The following is a 17272-nucleotide window of genomic DNA, read 5'->3' as shown; positions in this document are numbered from 1 at the left end:
AATTGCATTTTATTCCTGTATTTCTTTTTCTTTTAATAAATATTTAATTGGCATAAAACTGATTACAATATACTCATTTAAATATCAAATTAAAGTTTTTAATAAATACAGAAAACGCTAATCCACTTTATTTCTATTATTAAAGGTTATCTGTCAGAAAAAAGAAATACTACTACAAAATTAGGGTTGAATGTCCCACGTTGGGTAGGAGGGCATTTTAGAATATTGAAATTTTGGGGGCAGGAGGGTGGCTCTAAGAAATATCTTCCAGCAAGAAAGTGACTCCAGTGAGGCAGTATGATGTAGTGGTTTGAGACCAGGAGTTTCATCTTGATCTTATTCCAAACTTTTCCACTGACATAATGTGTAACTTTGCAAAAGATGCTTACCATTTCTGTATCAAAATATCCTCATCTTTTAAATGCCAATAATACTTAACCACCTAAAGCACTTTGAGGTCCTTTGGTGAAAGGTTCTTTGATAAGTACCAAGTATTATTTCTTCTGTATGAATCCTCCTTTCACCCATATGCATTGTAATAGTGATACCATACTAATATCTGAAAACAAACTTACCTTATAGTTTCCTTCACTTCCCTCACACTCAGTACCATGTGGTTTCTACAATTTTCAATAATCTCACTTCATAACCTATAGCATCCTTAAAAAAACTCTACTTGTCTAGCGCAAATGAACTTTTTGGATGGATGAATAAACTATTATGATTTTGTTTATCAGTGTCATGGTAAATGACAGGTGAATGTTTATCCCTGTGCTGGTGAATTTTCATGACAGTTTTGCAGAACTGTCCTATACGATAAGAGAGATGGATGCTCAAAAGAAGTATTTAGAAAAAGTGCAGTAGTGTAAGGAGAGATGAGAGAAAACAGATTTTACCTTATTTATTTGGGTAGGCTTCAGTCCTCACATGCAAAAGATAACTGCTCTTGCAAGACCTGAAAATGGGCTAAGGGTGGAACCAAGCTAAAGAAAAGTATAGAGAATGTTCTCTCCATGTTTGTCTGGGATATTCAGTGACTAACTCCAACGTTTCAGGATTTAAGTGTTTGCAGATCCATTTTATAATTATAATACAGCAAATAATTTTTTTTTGGTAGACTGAATGTGGATGTCAATTCACATCTAAACTGGAAGGAATGTTCAGGGATATGAGCATCTCAAACACAACAATGGATGAATTCAGGCAACATCTACAGGCTACAGGGGTAAGAATCATTCAGATCTTTTCTTGTGCTTCTATTTTTACATATAAACACAAACCTGCTCTAGAGAGATTCTGCATTACTCTTCATTCCGTCATTTCTCTTAACAGAATAAGAACTTTTTAACTTAAATTTTTGACCTTGCAATTTTTTCTTACTCACTCGGAAAATATTTTGATCTTGAGATTTGTTTGAAGCCTGACTTATTACTTTATTGAGTTAAAGAATAGTAATTTAAGTCCTGTTGAGTCTTTTACTGCGTTAGTGTTCTTTTAAGTCAGTGGTGGGAAGCCTGTGGCCCACATGCGGCCCATCAGGATAATCCCCTGGCAGGCCGCGAGACAGTTTGTTTCCACTGACCGTCCGTAGGCACTGCGCCTGCAGCTGTAGCTGCGGTTCACCGTTCCCGGCCAATGGGAGCTGCGGGAAACGGCGCGGGCTGCAAGGATTTGCTGGCTGCTGCTTCCCACAGCTCCGATTGGCCAGGAATGGTGAACCGCGGCCACTGGGAGCTGCAGGTGGATGTGTCTGCGGACAGTCAATGTAAACAAACTGTCTCGTGGCCCACCAGCAGATTACCCTGATGGGCTGCAGTTTGCCCACTGCTGTTCTAAATAGTTGTATGGACTGTCCTCTATAAAGGAGTCACACAATTCCAAAACTCTAATTTATGCCAAAACATAATATAATAATTTAAGTAAAATGTATACAGTGTATTTACATAGATTCAGTGCTTGGTAAAAGTAGGAATAATTACCGTGGACATACAGTCTTGTCAATACACCAGTACATGACAAGATTTGAAAAGCTTCATAGCTAAACTTATGAACTGTTAAACTGCTTTACCAGCAGGTGGCGTACGCTTACTTGTTGTTGAGGCAAATAGACGGTAAATTTTTCATCATCAGTTAGTATTTGAACTCATGAGCTCCACTTTAAAGTTGCAGCTTTGTATGTCACTTTTTAAAGAAATGATTGTGCAACTCTTCGTATTGTCTGTCGGTCCCATATTAATTTTTGATCAAGGATTTTTTTTCCAAATTTTTTATCAATGGGTCTTTCTTTTTATCTCATTTTGGTCAAGTTTCTTTTTAGACATCCTAGTTTTTCTTTGAGTTTGGATCTTTATTGGTATGAAATGCCTTGAAGTGTTTAAAGGCTACAGAATTGAGTGTCTGCCCTCTTGGGAGTCAAAGTTTTGTATGAGATCCATCTACTTTGGTGCACATACAACAGAATTAGTTCTTTGGCAGCACTTTGACAAACATGTTTCCAATTTTTATGGGGAGATTTTGATAGTACTAACTCTGTTGGGAGTCGCACGTGGCACTGTTACAGATGGTCTTCCTAGTTCTATTTATCTGAATGTATATGAGTTAGATCTTAGAATGTTATTGGAAAAATCGTGGAGCAAGTCTTCAAGGAATCAATTCTGAAGCACTTCGAGGAGAGGAAAATGATCAGGAACAGCCAGCATGGATTCACCAAGGGCAAGTCATACCTGACTAACCTAATTGCCTTCTATAACAAGATAACTGGCTCTGTGGATGAGGGGAATGCAGTGGATATGTTACTCCTTGACTTTAGCAAAGCTTTTGATACGGTCTCCCACAACATTCTTGCCAGCAAGTTAAGGAAGAATGGGCTGGATGAATGGACTATAAGGTGGATAGAAAACTGGCTAGATCATCGGGCTCAACGTGTAGTGATCAATGGCTCCATGTCTAGTGGGCAGCCTGTATTTAGCAGAGTGCCCCAAGGGTCAGTCCTGGGGCTGGTTTTTGTTCAATATCTTCATTAATAATCTGGAGGATGGCATGGATTGCACGCTCAGCAAGTTTGCAGATGACACTAAACTGGGAGGATTGGTAGATACATTGGAGGGAAGGGATAGGATACAGTGTGACCTAGACAAATTGGAGGATTGGGCCAAAAGAAATCTGATGAGGTTCAATAAGGACAAGTACAGAATCCTGCACTTAGGATGGAAGAATCCCATGCACTGCTACAGACTAGGGACCAAGTGGCTAGGCAGCAGTTCTGCAGTAAAGGACCTAGGGGTTACAATGGACACGAAGCTGGATATGAGTCAACAGTGTGCCCTTCTTGCCAAGAAGGCTAACGGCATTTTGGGCTGTATAAGTAGGAGCATTGTCAGCAGATTGAGGAACGTGATCATTCCCCTCTGTTCTCCATTGGCGAAGCCTCATCTGGAGTACTGTGTCCAGTTTTGGGCCCCACACTACAAGAAGGATGTGGAAAAATTGGAAAGAGTCCAGTGGAGGGCAACAAAAAATGATTAGGGGGCTGGAGCACATGACTTATGAGGGAAGCTGAGGGAACTGGGATTATTTAGTCTGAAAGGGGGTTCCAAAGAGGATGGATCTAGACTGTTCTCAGTGGTACCAGATGACGGAACAGGGAATAATGGTCTCAAGTTGCAGAGGGGGAGGTTTAGGTTGGATATTAGGAAAAACTTTTTCTCTAGGAGGGTGGTGTAGCACTGGAATGGGTTACCTAGGGAGGTGGTGGAATCTCCTTCCTTAGACGTTTTTAAGGTCAGGCTTGACAAAGCCCTGTTTGGGATGATTTAGTTGGGGATTGGTCCTGCTTTGAGCACGGGGGGTTGGACTAGATGACCTCCTGAGGTCCCTTCCAACCCTGATATTCTATGATTCTATTATTGTCACCTATGATGCACTTTTTAGACATTGACCGTATGACCAGCAAAATTTGTTTCCTTCCTGATTCTTTAAAAATAATTTGAGATGCAGTTTCTGCCTGTATGTTACATCAGTGCAAGTAAACAAAACATTTTATGGTGTTTACATTAAAACCGTGATCAGTTTCTGTGTTCTCTGTGACCGCAGTGACTTGAAGGTTACATTAATCCTTCCATAAAACACACTGCAAGACTTAACTACTTCATTCACTTTCGCTCATTATTAGTTCTTGGGTCAGTTTCTGGCGACTGTTATTCCTGATACTGAACGAGGATGTGCCTTGTGGTGTACTATCTATAGAATGTGTTCATTTTGTTTCATAGGTGGTTTGGCATTACAAGCTCCTTATTTTTGTTTGTAGCAGTCCAAAGTGCTTTGCGCTGAACATTTTTTTAAAAATAACTTAAAATTCACAGTAATTAAAATACAGTAGACAATAATGCTAACAGGCTTCCAAATACTACCAGCTCACAAATACGCAAAGAACCACTGCTCTAGCAGAACAATTCTGTAATAAAAGATGGCACTGGGAAAGGAATCAGGAGTCTTTCTTCATATTACCATTGTGGTACAAGAAGTTTTAGAGTTTCTACTAATAGCTCCAACGTATTCTTTTTTTGAAACAACTGTGATGCATTGAATGCATATGATCCTTCCTAGAAAAGAGTCACAAGCCAGCTCTTCCCCATTCAGAAGCCAAAAGCCTCATAGATATAAAACTGAGTTAGTAGGTATTGTGAAGGATGATGCAGCTGATGTTCGACTTTGTACATGCGGCAGTACTTTCTTTCACTGAGAAGCTAAAGTGGGAGAAATCAAAAGATTATAGAACCTCTTAGGCATTTTCCAGATTGATGAACCTGAAATCTTGGGTTTTGGAGGTCATGCAGCACAATTCTACACTTGAAAGACTCTGTCCCTCTATTAGTCCATGCTACACACATGCTGGTGATAAGAGGAGTCATATGAGACTTGACATTTCTAAAACTTGTTCTAAATCGAATATCTGCCCCTTTATATTTAGCATTGCATCTGTGAGAATCTGAGTGAGCTCAGGCTCTTGTCCATGACTAAGATGTTTCAAAGATTCAGTGGGTAAGAAAGCATACTCTTCTTTCCAGATATGATGTTTACTGAGTATAGTGGAACTGCAACATATTTTCCATACCCTCATGCCCATTCTGATTCCACAGTTCACAAACTGGGCATTATCTGGAACAAATAAAAATACTTCGATTTAATGCACTTTTTTGTTGATTGTATGCATTGGGTTAACGTTCAAGGGTATGTCTGCACTGTGATACTAGACCTATGGCACAGCTGTGGCTGGCCCAGGTCAGTTGACTTGTGCTCATGGGGCGCAAGGTGTGGGGCTATAAAATTGCATTGTAGACATTTGGGCTCCAGCCCAAGCCTGAACATCCACGCTGCGATTTCATAGCCCCCTCCCCCCCCCCCCCCAAGCCTGTCAACTGACCTGGCTCTGAGTCTTGGTGCTGTGGGGTTTTTTTAATCTCAGTGTAGACGTACCCCATCTCTAGATGTATGATTGACTGTATTTCTCCGAACATCAATGTCATGTTACAGCTCATGAAATAAGAAGCATGTCAGTGACATTGGATGGCCTTTGGTTCACTTTGGAGAAACCTCAATACAGTTCTTCATGTATATTTGTAAAATATTGTTTTAGATGGTTATCTTGAATCCAGTCTCTATTAAAACCTGTTTCTGGATTGCATGGCCCAGCTGACTTTTTCGCCCCCCCCCTAAGAGGTCTTTAGATGTTAGTTCTAATGTATTTATTAGGTGCATTTTATTCTTCTAATATAAAAATAGCAATCTTAATACTTCTCAGGGATGCTATGTCGCTATTTAACTTGGGAGGCATCTACTTTTTGTCCAATGATATTTGTGACTTTTTTTACTTTAATCTGATCCACTGTAATGCTGTATATTAGTTTTTGTAGTCTGTAAGAGCCTGGATCTGTTTATAATGATACTTTTTCTTTGTAAGAGAAGAAAATTACTTACCTATAAGCATGTTCTTTGGAGGTATTAATCATAAGCCTTCATTAACCCACCTCATTTCCCTGTGGAAGCTGGCAATATACTCAGTTATAAGTTTGGCACTATGGAATTTAATTGAGACACTTTTTGACAATTATACTTAGATTTTAAATAGATGTGGGCCACCTGCTGATGAGACTGTTTAATAGCTTAGAACATCCGCTGCAGAGTGTTCCAAGCCTGTGTGAATACCTATGTTAATAACTACTTTCAGAGAACAAGCATTAAAGCCACATAATTTTTTCAGGTTGAGCAAGAAGCTAGTCCTTTACATAAAAAAATGGGAAAACATATGCAGATGATTTCTGCTATAAAACTCCAGAAAGGGAATGGCAGAAAAAACTCCTATTGCTTAGTATTGAATGTCAAACTGTTAGTTATACTTTTCTGCCAAAGGGCAAGTACAAAAACTGTTACTTTGCAATTCATATTGTTAGCAACACAGCATATACTTTTTTTTCCTATCCAGTCAGTCGTATTGGAAACAGAATAAAAGCAGAAGGCAAAATATGATACATTTACCCTGTAATGCATCTGACCTTGTAAAGCTCTGAATTTCAGAATTACTGTTTATTATCATGAATACTGAGCAGTTGCACAGCATTTTTTACATGATCATACTCTGCATAGTCTTAAATTGCCATGTGGGAACAATGTGAGCTTTTTGGCTCCTGCTCCAGCAAGAATGAATTTAATTTGTGCAGCTCAGAAAGAATGGCAACAACAATTTCTCCTTAGCTTTTGGAAAGTAAAAAATTGAAAGTCTAATTATAACATAGGAGAAGTGGAGAACACTGTCCTGTTTTAAAATGGTGGATGTCTTCTTCCAATGTTGTTGTAGGTCTCATTAGGTGGTGTTGATCTCACAGTGCGGGTTCTCACAACAGGCTACTGGCCTACTCAGTCAGCCACACCGAAGTGCAACATCCCTCCAGCCCCCAGACATGCTTTTGAAGTATTTAGAAGGTATGTATTAAATCAGGCTTTGTATTTTTAAAACAATGGGTACAGTAAATATACTTTTGTGAGTACTAATGGCATATTAAAGAGCTGCTTTGTTCTTTTTGGGGCAAACTAGAAAACCAACTACTCACTACTTGATTTTTTTTTTATTTCAGATGAGACCTTAACCTCAGTTTAACTTTTTTTTTTTTTTTTTTTTTAAGAGTAATTGTTACACATTACACTTAATTTTGAATTCTTCAGGATGGAATATACTATCTATGTATGTAAAATGCTTTTGGATTTTTTTTTTTTAAGAGTAATTGTTACACATTACACTTAATTTTGAATTCTTCAGGATGGAATATACTATCTATGTATGTAAAATGCTTTTGGATCATAAAAGCATAAAATGTGCATTATAAATATGTAAATTTTCATTTTAATTGTCTCGTAGATTTTATTTAGCCAAACACAGTGGTCGACAGCTGACACTCCAGCATCACATGGGATCGGCAGATCTCAATGCCACCTTCTATGGACCTGTTAAAAAGGTAAATGTCTGTATTCTGAAAGTGTTATGGTTTAATCTCAAAAATTTTGTAAATGTAAAGATAAATTTGTAATCAGTTTTGGATTTTCTTAGCTATAAATTAAACTGCCAGTATAGGACATAAGTACAATTTAAAAAAAAATACATCTATCCCTTTTTTTTTTTTTAATTCAACTCTTGCCTTGGCAACAGTTTGAAGTATACTTACAAGCATACATTCTATAATCCTGAATCAAATTTGAAACTCTCCAACCTGTTGGTTTAATTAAATCATAGGATGATAATGGACTCATAGACCATCATGATCATCTAGTCTGACCTCCTGCAAATTGCAGGTCACAGAACCTCACCCACAGACTCCTGTAATAGATCCCTAGCCTCTGGCTGAGTTACTGAAGTTCTCAAATCATGAATTAAAGAGTTCAAGTTACAGAAAATCCACCATTTATACTAGTTTAAACCTGCAAATGACCTGTTCCCTGTACTGCAGAGGAAGGTGAAAAACCCCCAGGGTCTCTGCCAATGTGATCTATGTTAAAATTCCTTCCTGACCCCAAATATGGCCATCAGTTAGACCCTGAGTATGTGGGCAAGACCCATCAGCCAGACAGCTGGGAAAGAATTCGCTGTAGTAACTCGGAGCCCTCCCCATCTAATGTCCCATTACCAGCCATCGGAGATCTTTGCTGCTAGCAGTTGCAAATCAGCTGCCTGCCATTGGGGGCAGTTTCATCATACCATCCTCTCCATAAACTTATCAAGCTCAGTCTTTAAGCCAGTTAGGTTTTTTGCTCCCACTACTCCCCTTGGAAGTCTGTTCCAGAACTTTACTCCTCTGATGGTTAGAAACCTTTGTTTAATTTCAAGCCTAAACTTGTTGATGGCCAATTTATATCCATTTATTCTTGTGTCCACGTTGGTGCTTAACTTAAATAACTTCTCGCCCTCCCTGGTATTTATCCCTCTGATGTATTTATAGAGAGCAATCATATCTCTCTCCCCCCCCCCCCCCCCCCCCCCAAGCCTGTGTTTGGTTAGCCTAAATAAGCCAAGCTCTTTGAGTCTCCTCTCATAAGGTAGGTTTTCCATTCCTCAGATCATTCTAATAGCCCTTCTCTGCACCTGTTCCTGTTTGAATTAATCTTCCCTAAACATGGGAGACCAGAATTGCACACAGTATTCCAGATGAGGTCTCACCAGTGCCTTGTGTAATGGTACTAACAGTTCCCTGTCTCTACTGGAAATACCTAGCCTGATGCGCCCTAGGACTTCATTAGCCTTTTTCGCAACTGCATCAGATTGGCGGCTCATAGTCATCCTGGGATCAAATAAGACACTCTTTGTCCTCCTCTGTCACTTCCAACTGATACACCCCCAGCTTATAGCAGAAATTCTTATTGTTAGTCCCTAAATGCATGACCTTGCAATTTGCGCTGTTAAATTTCATCCCATTTCTATTACTCCAGTTTACAAGGTCATCCAGATCATCTTGTGTGATAGTCGGGTCCTCCTCTGTATTGGAAATACCTCACAACTTTGTTTCATCTGCAAATTTTATTAGCGCGCACACCCTTTTTCTGCTAAGGTCAGTAATAAAAATGTTAAATAAGATAGGTCCCAAGACTGATCCCTGAGGAACTCCCTTGTAACCTCCCTTCAACCTGACCGTTCACTTTCAGTATGACCCGTTGTAGTTACTTCAGATCATTTCTCCAGTTTGTCCTGTTCATTTGAATTTTAATCCTATCCTCTAAAGCACTTGCAACCCATCCCAGCTTGGTATCGTCCACAAACTTTATAAGTGTACTCTCTGTACCCCTGTCTAAATCATTGATGAAGGTATTGAACAGAACCAGACCCAGAACTGATCCCTGCAGGGCCCCACTCGTTATGCCTTCCAGCATGACTGTGAACCACTGATAACTACTCTCTGAGAATGGTTTTCCAATCAGTTTTGCACCCACCTTATAGTAGCTCCATCTAGGTTGCATTTCCCTAGTTTGTTTATGAGAAGGTCATGTGAGATAGTATCAAAAGCTTTACTAAAGTCTAGATATACCACTTCCCCCCCTATCCACAAGGCTTGTTACCCTGTCAAAGAAAGCTATCAGATTGGTTTGACAGGATTTGTTCTTGACAAATCCATGCTTACTGTTACTTATCACCTTACTATCTTTAGATGTTTGCAAATTGATTTCTTAATTATTTGCTCCATTATCTTTCATTATCTAACATGCCAAAGCCCACCCTATAGCACTACTTCCTAAGCCATCTGTTGATCATTGTCATCTTATCTCGCCTTCATTCTCCTCCTCTAGGGACAGGTAGAATCCCTGAGCTGCCATTTCCTTAAGCATCTTCCCCAGCCTGCCATAGTTCCCCTTGATGCATTCCAGCGAGAATCTAGCTGTATCATTTATTCCCACATGAAGGACATCATTGGATTCTTTCCTCCTCCCATTAGGATCCTCTTCAGCCTCAGAGCCATATCCTGTATCTTAGCTCCCAGCAGGCAGCACACCCTTCTGTTCTCCGGATCAGCTTGGTGACAGGCCTGTCTGTTCTTTGTAGTAGGGAGTCCCCAATCAGAAACCTGCCTTTTCCTGGGGATGGTGTGATTCTCCAGCCTTCCTTCTGTTCCTTCTGGCTGCAATCTTCTCTGACTCAACCTGTATCTTCCTGCGGCTCTGAACTCTGGGTGTATCCATAGATTCTTCTCCTCTTCTTATAGGACTAGCTGTTCTTCCTTGCCCTCCCACCTTATTTTGGGCTGTGACTCAGACCAAAGTGAAATTTCTCTGCAGTTGTTGCATTGGAATTAAGGTTTAAAAAATTTTTTTCAAGGCAAACCTATTGTAGTTTCATAATGCCACTATTGTCAATTACACTTTTCAAATATATAGAAATCTTAAAGTTTAAATTATACAAACAAAACAAGTAAATTTCATTTGTGAGAAATGGGGAGTAGTAAGCACTGGAGAGATCAGCATTGGAAAGCTAAGCAAAGGTTAGAAAGAAGGAAGAGATTGTATGGTACATGGGGACAGAGAAGGTAATCCAAGCATAACTGCAACATAAAAAACATAAAAGTGGGATTAGGACACACCCACAATATGGATTACTAAGAGAAATTTTGGAACTGGCCTGATTGGAGAAAAGGGACAAGGATTTTCACTGCAGCAATTTTGATAAATTGGTAAGCAGGAGGAGAAGCAGGAAGACTTGAAGAGTATATTAAAGTATAGGCAAAATCAGAACCAAGCATATACTACTCTGGGACTTGTGGATTTAAAATCTCAAACTTAATATTGCTTAAGCATAGTTCTCCATTTACTACATAAAAAGCTTAATCAGGAGATGAAAAAATATTCCTAAAAGTGATTTCATTACTTCTTTTAAATTCAAACAGGAAGATGGCTCAGAGGTTGGTGTAGGAGGTGCCCAAGTAACTGGCTCAAATACAAGGAAGCACATATTGCAAGTTTCCACTTTCCAGATGACGATACTAATGCTCTTTAACAACAGAGAAAAATACACGTTTGAGGTATGATTTGTGGCCTTTCTAAGCTGACTTTAAAAAAACGTTAAAATGTATTCTGCAGATAGATGCAGAGCATATGTAGATCTATGGTATTCTACATCCACCTGTACTCTTTCAGAAGTTGTGTAGGAAATCTTGACCTATGTACACAGACCTTTTGATGCCAAAGGAATATACCTCATTTGTCCCTAACACACACACACACCTTTTTTTTTTTTAACTCGATAGCAAGAGTTCGGAGTCCATAATAATTTACTTTTATGTTTTTACTTTTTGTTTTTAGCTCCATAATGTTGTTTGACATATTGTTAATCCCTTAACATATGGAATGTGTGTTTCTTAGAGAAGTTTCCATTGGGATTGTATGCTGTGAAACCCTTATTAAAAGTGTGGGCTGTGTGTAGGTCCAGGGCCCTTGACCATTTGTTTCCTTTAAAGGTGTTGAAAATTGGTTGATTACCTTAGTCATTCTCTATTCCAGAAACTCCGGATTTAGAAGTATATACCTTTAGACCCCAGCTGCTTACAGGGAAATGATATTCTGCACAGCAGTATAAAATACAGTTTTAAGACTGCTTCAGGTTAAAAGGCTTTAATTCAGTATAGCCAGCCAGTGAAGATGGGGCCCAAATTGTTTTGGGTCCGTTTATTTAAATACTCTCTCATGAACATGAGGATCCACTTACCTAAAGCATTGAAAAAACTGATTTCATTTTGTTTGGTCTTTTTTTTTTTTTTTTTTTCCCCTTTGAAGAAATCGCTGTTCTTGATAAATGTTTCATATTCTGAGTTATCAAACCTTGGAATAGGAAGAATCTGCCTTTATTTGATTGCTGAATAGTAGTTAATGTATTCCGCATCAGTAAAATAGTGATGCTTTGTTCTGTTGACCCTCATGATGTGCTATGATAGCATGACTTTGCAGAAAGTAAGTGCATGCATTCACAAAAGCATAAGATTGCCAGAACATAGAAGCATCAGTGATGTGTAAGTGCTTGTGCAAAACACAAGGGTTGATAGATTGACTTTATTTTTCAGTTGGCTTTGCAACTGCACAAGGTTTGCTATTCTTTTTCTTTTTCACACAAGTATACTTCTGAGGGCATTCTGTGCCAAAAAATTAGGAATTCTGCACACAGTATTTTAAAATTCTGCAAGTTTTATTTGTCAATAAATAAATGCAGAAACTCTAGCATGGCAGTGGGGAGCACAGGCCACTGGCTGCATGAAGAGATGGGAGTGGGAGATCACTCTGCAGCCCTCCAGCTTCTACCCCCGGGACATGGACTCAGTGGTGAGGCTGCACCCAACCCTGACACAGCACAAAGCCTGAGTCTGCCCCAGAAACACCGTGGGGCTCTGCTCCAGGTGCACCAGGTGTGGGGCAGGCAGGCTTCACCATGAAGGATCCAAGTGTGGAGGGGCTCAGTGTGGGGGGGGATCCAGTTGTGGGGTGAGAGGATTCTGTGTGGGACAGTCTGGGTGCAAGCAACTCAATGGGGGGGGGGTCTAGATGTGGAGGGGATCTGGATGCACAGAGATCATTGGGGGGGTTCCAGGTGCAGGGGCAATGGGACTTCCCAGGGACTTTCAGATGAAGGTGGTTGGGGCTCAGCAGAGGTTTGGGTGTGGGGGTCTCAGCGGTGGATCTGAGTGCTGGGGGAGTGAGGCTTGGTGGTATGGGGGTCTGGGTGCAGCTAGTTGGGGGTCAGTGGCGTGGGGCTCTGGATGTGGGGGCTCAGGCTGGTGCAGGGAGTGGGGCATCAGGGTGGGGGTTTGAGTGCAGGGAGCTCAGTGGGGGGTAGTCTGGGTACAGAGGTGGGGGCCCAGAGGCAGGAGGTCTGGGTGCAGGGACTTGAGGTTCAGTGGGGTGGGGTTTGGGTATGGAAGGGTGGGGGAGTTCTGGATGTACCGCATGAGGCTTGGCACAGGTGTCTGGGTATGGAAGGTCCGGATGCACAGGGATTAGGTGGATGGGGGAGCAGCTCCCCATACAGTAACCTTTCCCCCCACAGCTGAGTAATGATGGAGGCAGGAGCAGTGGAGGATACTGAGCTTTCTGCATTTGGGGTAGCTTCTGAGGGTGGGTCTGACACAGCCCCAGCAACTTCTCTCCTGCCTCGAGCCCAGCAGCTGATTCCAGCTCATGGTAGGAGCCACTGGCTGGGATGTCCCCAGCCCTGCGGTGATTTACCTTACTGCCGCCTGCTCCAGGTACCTGAACCGATGTACCTGGGCTACTAGGGAGTGCTGCGTGACCGTTCTTGCAGCTTCCCTTTGCTTCCCTGTCAGAAAGTCATTTTTCTGCAGGGGACATGAATTCTGCACACATGCAGTGGTACAGAATTCCCCCAGGAGTAACAAGTACTGATTGGAAGGTAGACAGGTAGAGATCACCACAGCAGCCAAAATGGACTGTGAGTTCTAGTTTTTAGATTGTCTTCTATAGACTGTTGATTTAACAGTGCTGTCCCCACAAACAATGGGAACCTATTGAGGCACTGGGGTGGGCAGGCGTGGCCCTGCCCATTGCTAAAGGCAATGAGCATAAGGGGAGGAGCCACCAAACCCAGGCATCAACTAAATCCGGGGGACAACAAATGGAAAAAATAAGGCCAGGAGTGCAAGTCACAGGGATGAAATAAGGGATCCAGGGGGAGACACCGAGCAGAGAATTCCAGACAGCGACCCTTGCCCCTCAAGGCATCCAAGGAGGCAGTGGACACCACCCAGAGGAACTCTGCCCAGAGACGTGACTTAAAGAGCAATCAGAAGTAGGCCCCAGAGTCATAGAGCACCCTCCTGTCCAGCTTCCTTTTCTAATGTGATGGATGGCCATCTTGGCTATGTCAGGAGAAGGTGGACGAGGAAGTCTCGTCACTTTGTGGGGTCACAGTTTATTGCTAGGCAGATCCCAAGAGGAGGGATAGAGGCCACTGCAGTCTCCTACTTAGATTGACTTGAAGTGATTTTTTTTCTATCTTTTGATGGGGGTCAGGAGATTTTTGCCCCATTCCAAAATAGCCAGGAAATTGCTTGGTATGTGTAAAATCTCATTGTGGTATGCCAGGGCTCCTCCCCAGCTTTCAGTTGCACGCTGCCACACCCTCTGCTTTACGAAGGCTTATTGTCCAAACATAAGTGAATAAAGCAAACAGAAATAGTCCCTTAGCTCACCCTTGTCCTAGAGTTTCATGGGCTCCCCTCCCACAGTCTCTGGTGATCCTGCTTCTTGCAGCTTCCCAGTCCCAGACAGCTCTGCTTCATTTCTGGAACACCAGCACCAGGGATAACTTCCTGGGTACCTGGCGCTTTGCTCCAAGGACTCTCCACAGGAATTAGCTCCACTCCAGCCTGTCCCAATAACTTATCCCGTCCCTGCCCTCTGATAGGTCTGTATAGACCCAGGTGTAATCCTACTCCCTTTAATTGGCCCATTTGGGCCCACCTACCCTGATACATAGGAGCTGGTTCTGGTCTACTCACAGGGACCAGCTACCCTGTGACACTCTATAGACCTTTGAGTGACCCAGCTCCCATATGCAGCATTCTGCTTTTAGCACTCTATAAAGTCAGTACTGTAAAGGACACAGTAGTACAGCATAACGCCAAAGAAGTTCAGGTACCCTCTGTGCTGATGATAAGCAGAGGCACCAACAAAAAATGATGCCTTTGCAAAAGAGGAAGGAGTTTTGTCTAATCAGGCTTCTGTTCCCAGCTCTGCCACTGATAACTCTTAACTTTTAAATTTCCCTAAGCTCTTAGCCCCATTTTGGATAAGTGGTAATTAAGGCAAATACTTTCTCTTTTGGAGCAGTGCTGACACTTAATAGTTGATGAGGTACTATAGGAGCACGGAGCATTATTTATTTATTTAAATATTATTTATTTATTTCTATTTATTTATTTTAGTATTACTATTTAGATTTTGAGGAAAGAATTTTGCTTTTTAATTGTTGGAGGTTCATATGTTAGGGCTTTGTGTAACTAGTTGGATATTTTTGTGAGGGGAAAAATGGGCTTCCACATGAGAGGGAGATTTTTCTGAATAGCTTAAGGTTTTTTATTTTCTTAATAACTTACTCTATTCTTTCCAAGTGGGCTACTCCTTATATTCAAATCTTACGTTGTTGCTCATTTCAGTGTCTGGTGAAGAATGCTTAAATATTTTGAAGTATATATCCTCAGAAGCTTCATTTGTTCACAAATTGAATATAAACTGAAGATTTGTCCTATCCCTAACCATGTCCAATGTGAAATTCAAAATTTGATATGTATGAAATTGTTACATAATTCAGCAAAACTAATTCATTAAAAGTTTAGTCTGACTTCTTAATTTATGCTGTTCCTTTTTTCCCCTCTTCCACATTGGGAGAGCTTTTAAAGGTTGGTGAAGCCTGTACAATTTAAAATTCTTTGGATCTGTGGATTTTTCAACCACGTTAATGTTGAAAATATTATTTAATTCCTTGCTATAAGAAAAAAACTTAAGATGTCTGGAATTTGACACACTGTATTGTTTGTTAGTTATTGCAGCCTATTGTGTAGTTTCCAGACACAGCTCCTTTAGATCTGTTTTAGATATGTTCAGCTGCATAATAGGTGGTAATTATAGCTTTCCTCCCCAAAATGAAATGTCTATAACATACCAGATATTTGAAAGGGGGGGGGGGAGAGAACACATTAAAAATATCTATTTTAAATCTTTAAAAGATATTAAATGTCTTTATAAAAAGATGTGCATTTGTAAAAATAACATGCTGATGACTTAAACTTTGTTAGACTGCAGTAACTCCTGTTGTTCATGTTAATAGAAAAATTGTAATTCTTGTACCCTTCTTCTAGAAACCTTTCTGTGCTACAAATTGCTGAGTACCCTCCACCCCCACCGAAGTCAACTAGTGGATGGTGCTCATCATATCACAGCATCAAACCGTTTCTGTGATGCTTATTTAAAGGCAATTTGTACATTTCTGAAAGACCAGATTTCATGCAAGTGTCAGTTTAAGGACGAACTGTAATGTTGAGAATTAAAATACACACAGTATGTAGTGAATGCCCCCCACCCCCACTGCCTGGTTAATAAGGGTGTATAGCGTAAAAACTGTTTCTTAATTTTTATTTTAGTTCTGTATTTCACTTTCAATGGCAGTAGTCAGAATACTTTATTGAGGTGAAAAGTACAGCAATGATTATTGATGGATTGATTTTAATCCTTTGGCATTAGAAATCAGGGTGTTAGACTGAAATCTGATTGGCAGCAGTAGGCTGTGCTGGAACTGTTGGCCTTGACACATTAAATTTAAATAAATAATTAAAAAGCTTATTTACTCATTGTTGTAAGTAATTAATTTATATGGTCAAGATTCATTTCCTTTTGGCTTACTGAAGTGGTCCTGATTATGCCATTGCAATAAGGTTCATTTTTCAAGACAAAAATGATAGTAATTTAGTCTTTAAAAATGCACGTTAGCTGAAACTTGATAAACAAATATTGGATAGAACCAAATTGGTGGTTATATTTAAATGAAACTAGAAATGAGCAAATATCCGCTCTTCATGTCACCCTAGAGGTGGGCTTTTTGGGTATTGGCAGGTGTAACGTGAAGGTGTTGCGCTAACACAGTCCGAAAGCACATTGCAGTAGTTCAAAACTTCAGCATCAATAAGAAAATGGAAAATGAGAATTGATTCCTCAGCTTCTAAATGGCTCTCAGTAGAACTCTCAGGAACACTGACTTTCTACGTGGATCCAACTAGTGTTAACATTTTTATGAAGAAGACAGCAAAACATGCCATAGCTTATATTTCTCCCAACAAGTGACTCTGAGAGGCACTAAAACTACAGAAACACTTGATGGAAGTTTGAGGGACTCGATAGATAAGCTGATAACACTGCTTTAGAAGACTGTGTGCAAAGCACTGCTGGGGTATATTTCTGTAGGAATTTTATGCTTTGTATGGGTTTTAACAGTGTTTGCACTACTAATGTTTTAGTAGTCATCTTTCAAATGTCATCTGTTGTACTTTGAGCTGAGGTGGACCAGACTGTCAGTTTTGTTCTCTGCTGAGTGTAAGGTGGAAACAAAACTAATCTTAAGCAGCTCTATACTTTTTTAGGAGTGTACTCTGCAGGAGGGTGAGAAAACACGTTTTTGTGAATAAGCTGGTGCCAGGATGAGACTCATATTTGATATTTCTTGTAAGGCTGTCAGCTTTTCATG

At 40.5% G+C, this 17272-nt stretch overlaps 1 protein-coding gene across 1 annotated transcript in view; it reads left to right on the top strand.

Moving 5' to 3' along the window:
- CUL3 (cullin 3) overlaps window positions 1–17272 on the top strand; it is a 102662-nt gene that overhangs the window by 75008 nt on the left and 10382 nt on the right. The window contains exons 10-13 of the mRNA XM_054039468.1: window positions 1118–1225; window positions 6854–6978; window positions 7412–7508; window positions 10917–11051. Of these exons, the coding sequence (XP_053895443.1) occupies window positions 1118–1225; window positions 6854–6978; window positions 7412–7508; window positions 10917–11051 (465 nt within the window). The remainder of the gene's footprint in view (window positions 1–1117; window positions 1226–6853; window positions 6979–7411; window positions 7509–10916; window positions 11052–17272) is intronic.

This window comes from Malaclemys terrapin, chromosome 9 (assembly GCF_027887155.1).
Source record: "Malaclemys terrapin pileata isolate rMalTer1 chromosome 9, rMalTer1.hap1, whole genome shotgun sequence".
In the NCBI taxonomy this organism is placed as follows: Eukaryota; Metazoa; Chordata; order Testudines; family Emydidae; genus Malaclemys; species Malaclemys terrapin.
This window is presented reverse-complemented; position numbering and strand designations above follow the sequence as displayed.